General features: G+C 40.5%; 1 protein-coding gene across 1 annotated transcript in view; it reads right to left on the bottom strand.

Moving 5' to 3' along the window:
• The window catches only part of LOC145980272 (uncharacterized), a 28,733-nt gene extending 13,197 nt beyond the window's left edge, over window positions 1-15,536 (bottom strand). The window contains exons 1-2 of the mRNA XM_083113279.1: window positions 14,150-15,536; window positions 7,423-7,582 (exon numbers count right to left, since the gene is read on the bottom strand). Of these exons, the coding sequence (XP_082969405.1) occupies window positions 7,423-7,582; window positions 14,150-15,536 (1,547 nt within the window). The remainder of the gene's footprint in view (window positions 1-7,422; window positions 7,583-14,149) is intronic.
• Between the last annotated feature and the right edge of the window lie 808 nt (window positions 15,537-16,344).

Genomic DNA, 16,344 nt, shown 5'->3' with positions numbered 1-16,344 from the left:
CAGTTTGTGCGTGCATGTTTCGTTAAACTGAGAGTTCACATCCCTGCCGCTAGGCGACACTCACATCACATCACTCACAATGGGGGCGTTCCGAGTCATAACGAAACGAACGAATCGAACGAAAATAACTGGCCTCATGAACCTGGTGAAACCAGTTATTTTACAGACTTATGGGATGCTCTAGACGAAAGCGCAGGCGCAGCATTTTGTTTATAAAAATTTTCCGCATGGCGTCCAGCGAAAGGCATTTCCTTCTGACAGAAATAAACTCTACTACGGATACTGTTACTCATTTTAATCACATTGTAAGAACAGTTGAGGCACACTCATCTTGTGCATGTTGCTTCATATCGCTCTCTGTTAAAATTATAATACAATTCCCGAACTAGTGCAGTTTGAAGCCATCATGCACGCACGTTGTCTGCATGCAGCAGACGATTCTCACCGAACAAACCAGCCTCCTGGCCCGTGCGTTTGGCGAATCTCGTTCTTGCACGAAACGCACGGAATGCGACTTTTGGGACAGCATAATGAACCTCACGAAACGCACGGATGCACTTATGGAAAGGCCAGTTGTCATAACTCGTTTAACGCGTTAAACTCGTGCGACTTTCTGAACGGGCCCATTGTTTTGTGCAATGTTTTGGTCCTCAAGATCACGGGACCTTACACCGTGAGACTTATTTCTGTGGGGTTTCATCAAAGACAGGGTATTCGTTGCACCGATGACGCTTGATATCGCAGTCCTAAGAAAGCGTATCATCCCAGCGATATATCGACAGGACCATGTTGATGCGAGTGTGGCAAGAAGTTCACCCACCCATGTGCATACATTGAACATTAGTAGGTTTAAAAAAAATGAGTTCCTTGTTCGTTCTGGACTGGTTTCATTAACGTTAAGTTCAATACTTTACTTGCAATAAATTTTTGTAACCCCTGAAGTATTTATGAAACACCCGGTACCGTATTTCAATCTTCGTACAAAGGATCCCGGATTGAATTCCCGGTTGAGGCACAGCGGACAAGATCTCAGTTTTAACTGTAGGCCCACCCCAGATTAGCCAATCTGAGCGACTTGAAATCAATTAAGAGAAAAGGAGAGAACGTGAGGGGCGGCGGCAAGGATGGGCTAGAGTAGGCTATGGCTCACCCAAAACATAGATAAACGTATTGTAATATTATTATAAAATGTTCATCTGTGCTCAAAATCAGGCTGGCCAGCCCTGTTAAAATGAAATTGGCAAGTTTAATAATGCTTAATTGAGTGATTGAGTTGGCGTTTTAAGTCCACTTTCTGCACAGTAAGGCTAATCGGGACTGGACCTACAGTTTAAACTGGGATCCGAACCACTATGTGCCTCCACCGGGTATCGAACCCGGGACACCTTGATTACAAGGCGACGACGCTTCATTAATAATGATTTTATTAAATTTATTCTACTTCATTTTCTGCCACTTTTGGCTAATCGCGAAGACGTGAATGGGTAATGATATGATGAAATTGATGAAGGGACACTCACAAAGAACACTCAGGCCGGGATTCGAACCCGGGACCCCTGGCGTCGTATCGAGATGCGCTAACCACTACGCCACAGAGGTCGGCTAATAGGCAGAAAGAGGAAAGGACGTAGAAGGAAAAAGAGAATGTGAAGTGGAAAAAGAGAGAAGGAAAGAAGGCAAAACAGCTGAACAGAGAGAGAGGTGAGAGGTCACTGGGCGTGACCGCCAATGATCTCTCAGCATCTGGTGATGGTGTCAAGGCGTCTCCAATTAGATTGTTCTTTCCCCTCGAGGACGTTATCAGTGGCGAACCAACGTCAAAGACTTGCCCTGCAGCCCCCTCTAATCTTAAACACGAGGAATATTTTTAAATATGACAAAGAACGGCGAACTTTGTCGTATCCATGCACGAATTTGACAAGCTTCCCTGTTGCTATGGCCAAATAGTAATCTTCTGATGCAATCTTTTATCTCCTGGTAGTCAGCAAGAGTCGGCACAATTCAACAGCTCCGGATGCTGCGAATGTGGAGATGAATACCGTACAGGGTACGCCAAAAGTACTGTTGGTCTTATGTATTCCCGTATTATCTCCTTTTCAATTCTCTGTCTCTGTCCAGGAGCTGGCGCCAAAGGTGTTCCCCTTGAGTAGCGGTAAAGCCTTACTTCTGATTATTAGACCTCGGATTTTTAGGTTCTAAAAAGTATGCTTTTAGGTTCCTAAAATAGGCTCTAAAAGTCCTAAAATAGGTTCTAAAAATCTCAAATTAGGTTCCAAATATCCTAAAATAGGTTCTTAAAATCTCAAATTAGGTTCCAAAAATCCTGAAGTAGGTTTCAAAAAACTTAGAATAATTCAAAATTCTTGAAAACCGATTAGGTACAATCGTTTGAAACATTTTTTTAAAAAAACATAAGAAATATAAATAGGTATATGCAATGGTATAACAACCAAATATTAATTTCCTAACCAAATTTTCATTTGTATACATCGTTTTGAAAATTATCCACAAACGGTAATACTATACTTGTTCTGTTAGCAAAAGCTACTGTTGATATGAAGAATGAATTAAGTATGTATAATTTGCTGCACAATACCAGGGTGACTACTCACCGGGAATTCATTGAATTCCGGGAAACGTTACTTCGCAAGGCGTGAATGTCACAAAGCACCGAATTGATACGAAAGTGAGCAAGAACACACGGAGGTAAGCATGGACGTCCGCAGGATTTTTTCCAGGGAGGGGCAAGGAAGGTTTTTTTTTCCAGGGGGGTGGGCAAACAAGGCACATTCTCTCCAAAAATATTGTTGTTCCCTAAAAAAACATTGCTTAAATTCGAATTTATGGTGTTCATGCAATAATTAACACATATTATTGTGGCTAAAATGAAATTATATGTGTGAAATACATAATTTTTGGTTGACTTTCGTTTTCCAGGGGGGGACCACGGCCCCCCCTTGCCCCCCCTTCCGGACGCCCATGGAGGTAAGTAACAGTGACAGCAGACGTTTGAAAAACCATCATGGACTTGGAGGGAGGGAAATCGACAGAAAGTATGTTTCAAATACTTTTTAGTCATTGAATTTTTTCGTCACCAAACAGAGGAAATACCTCTATGTGGTATAAAAATCTTTCAAAACCTTAAAAAATATATAAAGACCTAAAAAAAGGTTCGATTTAGGCGCATAAACCTAAAATAGGTTCTAACAAGCAAAATAGGTTATTTTAGGTACTATAAAACTTCATCTGTTGTTTCATTTTGTAATGAAACGCTGATGTACAAGGGTTGGATAAAAATTAATGGCAACACTGCTGTCCCGTGAAAGGGGCGAGTCACAGCGCCACAACCGTTTCGTGGTTGATAAAGGAATGTCAGACGAGGAAGTATAGTGAGTGGGGTGCGATTGTATGTTATTCAGTCAAAAACAGCAGTGCTCTGAAGCAGAGGACGAGAGTGCAAGCGCCCTAACAATATGTTTAGGCAAGAAGAACAACGTCTCTTAGGCAGCTACTACTGCACCTTCTTGCAACACCACCTTCGTCTCGCATTAAGAAGGAAGCGACGGCACGTTCTGGCACGGTGTCCCATCATCCTGCTTGACAATGCAAAGTGTCACACTGCGAACACTGTGACGGCGCTCCTGCATCACTGGTAGTGGGAGGTACTGGAACATTATTATTATTATTATTATTATTATTTATTATTTCCATAGGGTTACAATTAAGCCATACAACTTTTCATTTTGAACAAAATTAATACAAATAATGACTTGATGCCCTATATAGTAAAAAAAATATGCAAAAGATACATCTAAGGAAAATGTGATGAATTTACATTAGTATATATAGTGTTCTATAGTAGCAATGAAATAAAGAAAGTTTGAGAGTTATACACATTTAGAAGAAAAGAGTGTAAAGGTGTGTGGGTTTGGATATGAGTGTGTATGGAATTGCTGTTCGAAGTACAAGGATGAAAATTTTAAAATATATGTGTGTGGGTGGGGATGGTGAGGGGGGGGGGTAAGCACTGAAAATAATATTACTGGAGTTAGAATTTATAGACATGTGAACGTAGAAGACGACAGAACTGCGCTTTGCTGGTACTGAGTTTGATCTTCGTCGCGATTGAATACCAGGTTACCGCTGCTAAGTACGAGAAAGACTTCTGACCAAATCTGCTTTTGTTGGGTTTGGGGATTACTAGGTCTCTATGTAAGTACGATCTGGTGTTTCGGGTGCTGAACTCTGAGCGGAGCTTAATCCTATGATGCAATGGAGATGATTTGTTATGTATGCTATGGAATACCTTATTCAAGTAGATGTAATGTATTCTCGAAGTGACTGTGGGTATATTGTAAATCTTGCGCAATTGTTGGGAATTATATTCTTGGGGGTGCATGTGTATGATTCTTAAGCAATTGTTTTGGATAGTTTCAAGTTTCTTCAGATGAGTTATGTTACCGCCAAAAATAAGACTAGCACCATACTCGAATACGGGACGAATAAATGAAAGGTAGAAATGTCTACTCAGATTTCTATTGAGATATTTACGAATTTTTCGAAATATGTAAATATGGTGATATATTAGGAGGACATTGTCGACTAGTAAATGATTAATTGTAGTTTTTGATTCTCTACCCGTGACCTCATTGATAACCTTCCATTTGCAGTTGTTATTGCTAGTGGTCTGGTTCACCATATCTCTGTAGTAATTTACTTTTGCCTGCCTAGTAATTGTTGTGCAATGATTTCTAAAAGATTTGTATTGTATTCACCGGTATGAGACCGTGTGATTACGACCTTTTTGCCAAAATGAAGGAACCACTGGGCGGTAAGCACTACGACACGCACGAAGCCATCATACGTGCTATAGGGCGGTCACTGCGGGACATCGACAGAGATGGACGCGCTGACGGTGTACGACGCCTTCCATACGTGTGACAGAAGGTCGTAGAGATGAGGGGCGATTACTTTGAAGGAATGTAACACGTGCTCCTCTGCCAATACAGTCAAGTAGCAATTATGCCAGTGTTGCCATTACTTTTTATCCAACCTTTGTAACTTGTTATTTCTTATTTACCTGCTAAGGAAAAAAATAGGTTAAAAACCTAAAATTCGAGGTCTACTGATTGTATAAACGTGGGCATGGGCGTAACATGGAACCTAACTGTAATTTGGGGAGCTCGAACATGGAGCTTAACTTTGGGGGGGGGGGGGGGGGATCAAAAAGTTTTCAAACGATGAAAAAATATTATCAAGGACTATTTTGATAAATAACTTCTACATCTGCAAAATCGTAAAAAATTGCTCGTTACTCTGCTCATTAGGTTCCAGGAGGTTAACGGAAGTATCATTATCTTGCAAATTTTCATAAACTTGATTTTGGGGAGGGGGCAAGTGGCCTTCTCTCCCCCGCCACGTTGAGCGTGGCTGTTGTTTCTAGAGAGTTGGATTTGTGAAGACAATAATTAATTCAAGTTACTGCTGCATAACACAATAAGTATATTCCAAAATCATGTAGTAATTTCAGGTATGAAATTACTGTTATTTCGATGTCATTATGTAAGTAGAAAATAAACACATACCTACAATAACATGATGATGTTTTTATTTAGTCCTCGGTGGCCGTGCGGTCTAATGCGCTGTGCTTTGGGCTACGACTGCGGGACGGCATGGGTTCGAGTCCGCCTAGGTTCAGTCTCTGGGTTCTCGGTCTGTGTATAGGACCGGTGGCAATCCATTATCGTGAGGCAATCGGGGAGCTAGGAGTGAGTATCGTAACCAGGTCTCGGAAAACTACTACAACGGCTGAGGGTTCGACATGATGACCCCTCGTCACCCCATTACCGGTTGAAGATCTCCACCAAAAGGAAGGAGCGCTGACATTAGTTGTGAAACAGAGTGCAGCAAGTGTGGACAAGTTGGAGAAAGTGGGAGTGTTTTTGGTGAAAGTGAAGGAAAAGAGAAGTGAGGCGAGGAAGAAGAAGGAGTGGAGTGAATCAACCGTTGCGGGAGGCGAAGAATGTGCAACGTCTCCAGTTGGACACTAGTCGTCACAAAGTTAGTCCGCTACTCCTTTAGTCGGAAACATGAGAATCTTTGCAAATCATCAGGGCTTGCTGGGTAGAAAGCAACACAACATGGTTTCCAAAGTTAAACGCAGTTTCATAACCACTTGTATTTCATAATCACAAAGATTTCCTGTAGTATGTGAACATACAAGCAAATGTACAGATTTGCTTACGTTTCTTTGCTTTATCTGAAGAGACGTAAGGGACAATCCTATAGCATATCAAATCACAAAACACAAATGCATATAGAATTAACGTTGGACAAGACAAACGTAAATACACGAAAGTTTCTGTACTTAATTATTATTAACTAGTACCGCTAGAAAGAAACTAAATTAATGCAAACCAATAACATTATTCTAGCATTCCATTTTCCCGTTATCACGTGCTTATTGATTCCTCCCTTCACCTGTTATCCAACTCGGTCTGTCGTCAGGTGAAAAACATTCAGGTGGGCTCACTTTCTCTGCCGAGATGAGAAAGTGACGTCAACACGAACAGATTATGACGTATTTCTAAACATATACACAAGTTCCAACCACAACTGTATCAATCTATCTATAGTTGTCTGTGACAGCTTGCACATTATTTGAAGTAACAAACATTTTAAAAATCTTAACTTCTTACAAATATAAAACCTTAAACGCTCAGGTTCGTTACAAATGTGTACATAGGGGACAAACTAAGAGACTACAGCATAAATGTAACAAAATATTGTATAAAAATTCAATATTATGTAGTGCGTACAGCCTATAGCTCCCACAAAAATGAAGTACAGTAAATGTAAATCTAAAACCTCTAGGTATGATTGTGGGAGGGAGACTGGCAGTCGGGAGATATGCCAAGGCCTTTCATGGGTTGTCGAGCCACGGGTTATTATTATTCATGTTTTCATTTGAGAAAAGTGGAAAGTTGGGGACCAGGGTAGAAAGTTAGGGAGAGGGGTGGTAGGGTGGAAAGGGGGAGAGACGCGAAATATCCACATCGCCAGGGTGAAATTTTTTTCTCTAGCTGCTCCTGTCCCTTTCTCTCTCATTTTCTCATACTTCTCATTTTCTTTCTTCCTCTATGTTTAAAAGGTTTTAGTAAATGGTACTACAGTACAGAAGAGACACCAAAACACAAAATTAACGCTTCTCCACATGACCTCCATCAATTTCAAAACAAGTGTCCCAACGTTTATGGCCATGTGAACCGTCATAATTGTCGAATATGGGGCAAAGAGCCGCTCAATGATACCATCGAATGACAAAGAGACACTCCGAAAGTGGAGGTCTGGCTCGGCATGACCGAACAAAAAGTCTATGGGCCATTCATGTTTGTGGAACAAACAATCAATGGAGGCACTTACCTTGGAACAGTGATCTTCCAACAAGACGGTGCACCGCCCCACTTCGCAACCACTGTTCGAGAGTACCTCAACACCACCTTTCCCAACAGGTGGATAGGAAGAGGATCTCTTCGTATGTGGGTATCCTGTTCACCTGACCTTACCCCACTGGATTTCTTTGCTTGGGGTCAAAGAGAAGGTCTACTAAACTAAGGTTGCCAATCTCACAGTGCTCAAAGAACGCGTACGAAATGCATGCGAGATGATCACTCCGGCTATGTTGGAGAAGGTGTTTAATGCTGCCTTGTCCCGTTGGGACACTTGGTTTGAAATTGATGGAGGTCATGTGAAAAGCGTTAATTTTGTGTTTTGGTGTCTCTTCTGTACAGTAGTACCATTTATTTTGTTATTAGACGCCGATTTACCAAAAATGTCATGGGACTTTATAATCACCCTGTAGTTCGTATTCAATTAAACCCTTTCTTAAAAGACGAGGTTCAGCCTGCAGCTGTTCTGCCACCTGAGCCCAGTGAGTACATAATAAGACATTAACAAAAAAGGGGTATAGGGGGTGGCCCAAATATCAACTTCACTTCCATGTAGTACACCCTACACTGCATTTGACAGTGTAGCGAGGCTCTGGCGTCTGGATCCATGGCAAGTATAATCCTCTGAGAGACTTGTGTGTTGTTCTTATGTATTTACGGTTGTCCCTTCACCTATTTAGCCAGGGCGGCAGAAACGCAAAGTAAAATAAATCAAATCGACAAGCACAAAAATAAAGAAACACACAAAAAAGTGAGAACAAAGACCCGTTTACACAACAAACTTTCACAAAAGGGTATACGCATGTAAAGACACAATTGTGCTTGATGTGATTTAGGTAAGATTAATACAAATTAAGATGGTAAACTGTAGGTCCAGTCCCGATTAGCTTATCTGTGTACAAACTGGACATAAAAAACTAAACAAAAATCCCCTCTGTATGTGTACAATAGAGAGAGAGAGAAGGAGATATTTGTCCTGCTATTATTTCGAAAGTTTGGTATGCTGTTTCGGTGAGCAGGAGGCTGGGCCCACCTTCGCCCCCCGCTGGCGACGCCCTTCTTGTTTGAGAGTTTGATTTATTTTACTTCGTTTCTCTGCCACTTTTGGCTAATCTCGAAGATTCGTGATGATATGATAAAATTAATGAAGGGACACTCACCAAGAACGCTCATGCCCTCGAACCCAGGACACGTGACGTCGTAGCGCGCTGTGTTAACCACTCCGCCACGGAGGTTGGCAAGCAGCGCGTAAATCTTCTTTATGCAGTCGTAATTCATCCAGAGCTGTCGTACAAAACAACAGTGTTATCGATCCATAAAACATGGAAGTAAATGATTCATGGGATTACAGAACTGAGAAACTATTTTCCACAGCCAAGCAACAAGATGACGCACGTTTCCATCATGGAACACAACGATTCTGCAGTTTCCAGAAATCAATGTTCTGCATATTTTGCCGAAACACGTTCCCTGCCTTTTCCCAGGTTTTGTTTATTTGTTTCAGTTGGTTTCTAAGTACATTTTATGTACAGAAAGGCTAATCGGGACTGGTCCTACAGTTTTAAGTGGGAGCCGAACCATTATGTACCTCCACCGGGTATGGAACCAGGGATAATTTGATTACAAGGCGACGACGCTATCGGGGAGGCCTTATGCAGGTTTCTTTTTTGTTTATTTTAACTCGCTTTCTTACCACTTATGGCTAATCGCGAAGATCAGGATGAAAGGTGACAAGATAAAACGAGCATACACGCACAGATGTTGGTCCTCACGCCAGAGCGTCTTTAGTCTGCAAAATGCAGTCCAGGATGAACTACATGGAAGAGAAATTGACATTTGGGTTTCTTCAGAAAAGGCTCACCCCTTACTCCCCCGTTTTTTAGGTAGCAGGTTACCAGCACAAGATTATCTAATTTGAAAACTGTCCGCCATTTTAAGTTAAACAGCAATTTCCTTTGACGTAAGCAAGTTGATAGGGAAATACTTAAGACGAGTGATATTGTCTATGCCCTTAATAGGTATAAGCTTTGCGTACACAGGCCTAATATATTTATTAGGAATGTAATAGTCATTTGTTGTGCTTCTATTACAAGTCAATGATGCAACAGATATCTGGGGTTCTGAACCGTGTTTATAGTTAACCAATACAGAAAGTTATTAAGTTTGTTTACGTACATAATGCACAGGTATAATTATTTATGTACGTAATATGACTAAGGTTATTAGCTAGTATGACTAAACCTAACCTAACCTTATAAGGCTATAGGTTATTACATTATAGTTATGTATCATCTTGTAAATACATTTGAACCTGAGTTATACGTATGTCTAGGTGAAGAGAAAATAATATGTATCTATAACTGAGAATTACTTACAAATCAGATTATTAATAAACTGTAATTGTATCTATTTTGAGTAACAAGATATATGTAATACAGGTTATTTCTGTCATAAAGTGTTAAATTAACGAATCTAAAAGTTTCATTCTTAAATACATTACATTTGCCACTTTATTAGTGAACGGTTTGATACTGAAATAGACACTGTAGTTTTATACTTTTACTACCCAATTTTAAAAAAGTACCTAAAATAGTATTCATTTTACTAATGACGATGCCTAAATCTGCAGCTATTTCAGCTTACTTTCATATACTTACTTTCATTAGCGTCCACTTCCCGTATAAATTTTACTTTCTGGAAAAGCGTGTAACTTTTCATCTTTCTGTTGTCCATGGCCGACCTGTAGCAACTGACTACTGTCACTTCTGTGACATTGTTGTAGCTTGGTTACGTACAAATCAACTGCATTTGATGAAAATTAATATTTGATTGACTGATTGATTGAATTTGCGTTTTAAGTCCACTTTATGCACAGTAAGGCTAATCGGGACTGGTCCTACAATTTAAAGTGGGATCCGAACCACTATGTGCCTCCACCGGGTATCGAACCATGGACCCCTTGATTACAAGGCGACGACGCTACCACTGCGCCATCGGAAAATTAATATTTATAACACAGAATTGCGTATAAATGCATTACGTACAAATAAGGTTTAATTAACACGTCTTTAAATTATATTTTGCCTTGACCTACAGTAATTAACTTACGTATAAAACAGAATCACTCAGAACTGAGTTACGTATAAAGCAGTCTCAACTGTAGATGGGATCTCGCCCTAAATGTATGCAACCGCGCAGCACAGGTTCTGCTCCCACGGATGGATTAACTTTGCATTCTCCATAAACGAAATACATGACTAATTTCGACAATATTCGCTTGATATGTTTGACTGCGACTCATAAACTCGCATTAGGTAACATGTTCAACCGTTTGAGATTTTGAAGTCCACTTTAAGCACAAATAGGTTAATCGGGACTGGACCTACAGTTCTAAGTAGAATCCGAACCAATATGTGCCTCCACCGGGTATCGAACCCGGGACCCCTTGATTACAAGGCGAGGATGTTTCCACTACGCCATCGGGGAGGCCTCGTAACATGTTCAAATATAAATTCTGGTTTAGCAAAATCTTGTTCACTGTGTCTCGTCATGATTATTCCGAGGTGCGTCTCGGACTCGTCTCGAATAGTATCGTAGGCTTAGTCTCGTTCTCGCCTCGAGATGGTCGAGATTGGTGTCCTGTCGGTGCAATCCGCAGTCGGAAGAGAAAGCAGGTGCTGCGTGTAAACAACGTTGAGAAGATCTGTTTGGTCTCATCTCGCGTGTAGGACTTCGTGTCCTGGAGAAGAAGGATATCTTCATTAGTTTTTCCACGCGGCACGTAGCAACAGTTCGCTCAGGGGGAGGAAACAGCCTTCCGTTACGTAAGCACCCACAAGGACGCCGTCAAGGATAAGAAACCGCATCCACAGGAGGGGTCAAAGCACCTGTGCAGAGGAGGGGAATGCCCCCCACCTTTCCTCTCAAGTACTACGAATATCAGAGAGCATCGCCGGTGGGGCCAAGGAAGGCTCATGCCAAGAGCATAGGGACCAGTGGCGTACCCAAGAGGAGGGTGGTGGTGGTCAAAACCCACTCATTTGTCCCAGTATTCCTAAAAAAAGGTCAAATGCAGGAAAATATGGCAAAATGAGGGCCGACTTCTAGAAAAGTATACGTCGAAAATCCTAGGCACGACACAGCTAGGGACTCAACCTTTGATGAACAGTCTTGGAAAATGATCTGGGAGAAACTGTTCTGAAATAATAAGCAGTAACGTACGTATATGTTACTATGTATACCAATTATGTCTATTATATTTAAAAAATGCTTTCGAAGAATATTATGGAACACATGAATTTCGCATAGCTGGCAATTTTCGCGATGTTTTTATTTCATAGATGTGCAAATTTTGGTAAAATTCTTTAGAAACATTAAAACTACGTAAAATTCTACATTTGCATTATTTCACGGCTTAGTACAACTGTAAAAATATGTTCAAACTTGCAAAATTTATATTGCTTCATTTTTTATAAAGTCCGCATTCTTTTGGAATAACACTACAAGACAGTTTTTATTTACATAAAATACACTACACTATACACGTGACGTTTCCACCCTACATCAGGGCGTTTCTTGGTTTCTTCTATTTCTTTGTAAATAATAACTGTCTTGGTCAGTAGTTGTAGCGTTATTCTAAAATAGAAACAAGGCTTAATTATGTTGCCACTTTTTTTAAGATCACTTTATGCACAAAAAGGCTAATTCGGACTGAAACTACAGTTTAAAGTGAGATTCAAAACACAGCCACAAACGGGTATTGAACTCTTGATTACAAGGCGACGCCCTCGGTAAGGCTACAAAATTCGTATTAGAAATAAAAGTGAAATGTGAAAAATTCTCACCAGCCATTTGTACGATTTCGATTAAACTTCGATGGTCTACCCAGAAAAAAAACATTGAAACCCCGACAATCATTTTGAATAACACTGTATTAAGAATCTATTGTTCGTAATACTGCAGTTGAATAGCTTGAATAACACTATATATTCAAAACGAATAAATAAGAAAATACGACTAGCAGTAACCCGCAATTTGGAAATGTTATCAGAAAGCCCGCCCGCAGGAGGGGGCCAATGGTGGCACTTGTCCCTCCCTGAGATTTCTGGAAAGAGTTAATGTGATTCGAATGGTGAAATTGTAGGGAAACTTTATAACAAAAAGTATTGTTTTCTGAGAGTCACAGGCCGTAAATTAAATTATTATTATTACTTCTTCTTATGGCGCTACAGTCCACTGATGAACCTTGGCCTCCTCTGTGATTTGTCTCCATCTATCTCTACCTTTCGCCACAACTTTCCAATTTCTATACTGGAGCTTCCGAACATCCTCATCCACTCCATCCACCCATCTTAATTTAGGCCTTCCTCGTTTCCTTTGTCCACCTGGGCTATCCAACATCACTCTCTTTGCAGGGTCACTATCACTCATGCGCATCACATGACCTGCCCATCTTAATCTAGCCGCCTTTATTATACCAATAACTGTTGGTTCTTGATATAAGTCATAGAGCTCCTTATTAAATCGCTTTCTCCATTTTCCATTCTCACATACTGGTCCCAATATTCTTCGTAATATCTTTCTTTCAAAGGTCTCTACCAACTCTTCATCTTTCCTTGAACTGGTCCAAGTTTCCGCAGCATAAGTCAATACAGGTCTTATCAGTGTCTTGTAAAGTATTAACTTAGTTGTTCTGGACAATATGGTGCTCTTAAAATGTCTCTGTAGTCCATAATAGGCCCTATTCGCTGCTATAAGTCGTGTCTTTACTTCCTCCTGTGAATCATTTTCATATGTCACAACAGAACCCAGGTAGATAAAGGTATCCACTCTATCAAATGTATAATTAGCCATTGTTATGGTCGGTGATGGATTATATCTGTGTGCTTTGCCTGCTGCCATGTACTTAGTCTTCCCTTCATTCACCACCAATCCCATCTTTTTTCCTTCCCTTTCTATGGCCAGAAATGCTTCTTCCACTGCATGTAGAGATCTTCCTACTATGTCCACATCATCTGCATATGCAAGTATCTGGATTGACTTATAATATATGGTACCCCTAATTTGCACCCGAGCTTCCCGTATAACCTTCTCTAAGGCAATGTTAAACAACAAACAGGGCAGCACATCGCCTTGTCTTAATCCATTTTCTATTTCAACAGGTTCTGAGAGTTGTCCTCCTACTCTTATCTTACTATTAGAGCCCTCCATAGTTATCCTCACCATTCTTATTAATCCTATTGGAATTCCAAGATCTTTCATTGCCAGATATAGTTGGGTCCTGTTTATACTATCGTATGCAGATTTAAAGTCAAGAAATAGATGGTGCGTTCCTATCCCAAACTCCAGCGTTTTCTCCAGTATTTGCCTTAAGGTGAATATCTGGTTCACTGTAGATTTCCCTGGCCTGAACCCACATTGATATGGTCCAATGCACTTTTCTACATATGGTAGTAGTCTTTTATATATAATTCTTGCAAATACTTTATATGCAACGTTCAACAATGTAATTCCACGATAGTTTGCACACTCCATCATGTCCCCTTTCTTGTGGATAGGTACTATGATACCCGTCCTCCATTCACTTGGCATCTGTCCCTTTTTCCAGATTATGTTTATTATTTCCTTCAAGTCTCTAATGACACTCTCGCCTCCATGCTTAAGCAGCTCTGCTTGCAAGTTATCTATACCAGGTGCTTTACTATTTTTCAATATCTTGACTGCCTCCCATACTTCATCTAACTTTGGACTTTCTATGCCCCCTTCTCCTTCCTCTTCTTCATTTAATCCTTCTTCCAGCATACCTGCTACATCTGCACTGCCATTCAATACATCATTAAAATGCCTTCTCCACCTTTCTAAAATTTCATTAGTGTCACTAATTATATCGCCTGTTTCATTTCTACAGACTGTTGTCCTTGGTTTAAAAACATATTTTGTATTATTTACCAGCTTATACATCTGTCTTACATTCTTCTGCTCATGCAGGCTTTCCAACTGCTTCATCTCTTGCTTCATCCATTCCCTTTTTCTTTTCCTATGGACTCTCTTCTCAATCCTTCTTTTCTCTTGATATTCATCCCTAGCTCTCCTTGTTGCACTTCTTTGCTGCATCCTCTTATATACATCATTCTTTTCTTTGGTTACATTTTGACATTCCTCATCGAACCACGTTTCTTTCTTTACTGGCTTTTGTGTTTCAAGTACTTCCTTTGCTACATTACTGATCCTCAGCTTATATCTATCCCACCTCTCATCTACATTTTCCACTTCTGCCGGTTTCATCCCGACGAATCCCTCTTGTAGTTTACTTCTGTACCTCTCAACCACCGTTGGATTTCTTAACTGCGTGACATTAAATTTAATCAGGCTAGTCGCCTTCATTTTTCGACTATTAGATATTCTTGCTCTAATCCTTCCCATAATCAAATAATGGTCGGAATCAATATTAGCCCCTCTAAAAGATCTAACATCAATGATATCTGATCTATGTCTACAATCTATTAGCATGTGGTCAATTTGATTGTAAGTTTTTCCATCCGGGGCTCTCCATGTCATTTTATGAATATCCTTGTGCTGGAACAGAGTTGTTGTTATTACTTGATTCCGAGATGCTGCAAACATTATTAGCCTCATACCATTGTTATTTGTTACTTTATGCATACTTTGTTTACCAATTGTTGGTTGATACACGTCTTCAATGCCTATCTGGGCATTGAAGTCTCCAATTACTATTTTTATGTCATTTTTTGGGCAATCATCAAATGCTTTCTCTAACGCATCATAGAAATCTTCTTTTACATCATCTGTGGATACTTCCGTGGGTGCATGTGCATTGATTATACTGTAATTAAAGAACTCTCCTTTAACTCTTAATGTCGATAATCTTGAACTTATAGCTTTAAATCCTATCACTAGATGTTTTAGTTGTTTATGTATTATAAACCCAGTTCCTAGCATATGCAGCCTTTCATCACAGCTATAGAATACAGTTGCTTCTCTCTTTTCCAAAACTCCTTTTCCGATCCAACGTACTTCTTGCAATGCCACTATCGCAGGCTTATAATTATTTAGTTGATCCAGCAACATCCTCAATGCACCTGCCCTATACAAAGATAGCACATTCCAGCTCCCTACATATAGATCCCTTCCCTTTCCATAATTCGCTTGTCCATTGTTCACGCCAGTCCGTCGTCGGTAGATCTGTCCGGCTACATTTCTTTGAGGTCTCGTAACGTGGTTCCTTTTGTGGGATGTGGTTGTCGGCCCCACGCCCAACCCCCATTCTTGGAGGACCAGGATTTGTTTAGGGTTTACTCCCGTAGGGCAGCTGGCTTCACTATGCCTTACGAGTCTGCCCCACCCTTGGTTTTCTGTCAGGGTATCCTTCCCTTAGCCTTTGGGGATCCCTCCCCTCCCTGCAAGGCAGCAGGGGCTGAGCTTAGTTAGTGGCGGCTCTCCTCGCCACATCACAGGATTTTCATCGGAGCCTTGCAGTATTTACCGAGATGCAGTTGCCACTCCACATCTCGCTGCCTCCTCCAATCCTGCTGCTGCTTGTCCGCGACTGTTTCCAGCTAGCCAACATATCTGCTGGCCGTTCCCCTATCCGCAACCTGGGGACGCGCCTGGTGGCATACAGCTCTGCCTCTGGGAAGATAACCCAGCCCAGGATTATTATTACTACTATTATTAATAACAATCCAATAAGGCAAAAATATCTTGTGGTGTACTACAAGGATCTCCTCTTGGTCCTATTTTATTTGCAATTTTTATTAATGATCTTATATTCAGTGTAAAAGAATCATCTTGTCTTTTATATGCCGATGATCTAAAAATATTCAGGGAAATAAAAGAATGGATCGGACGTTTTAAAATTACAAGATGATCTTAATAG

Source organism: Lepisma saccharinum, chromosome 27 (genome assembly GCF_977018435.1).
Source record: "Lepisma saccharinum chromosome 27, izLepSacc3.1, whole genome shotgun sequence".
In the NCBI taxonomy this organism is placed as follows: Eukaryota; Metazoa; Arthropoda; class Insecta; order Zygentoma; family Lepismatidae; genus Lepisma; species Lepisma saccharinum.
The sequence above is the reverse complement of the archived record's forward strand: the minus strand, read 5'-3'. Positions and strand labels throughout refer to the sequence as shown.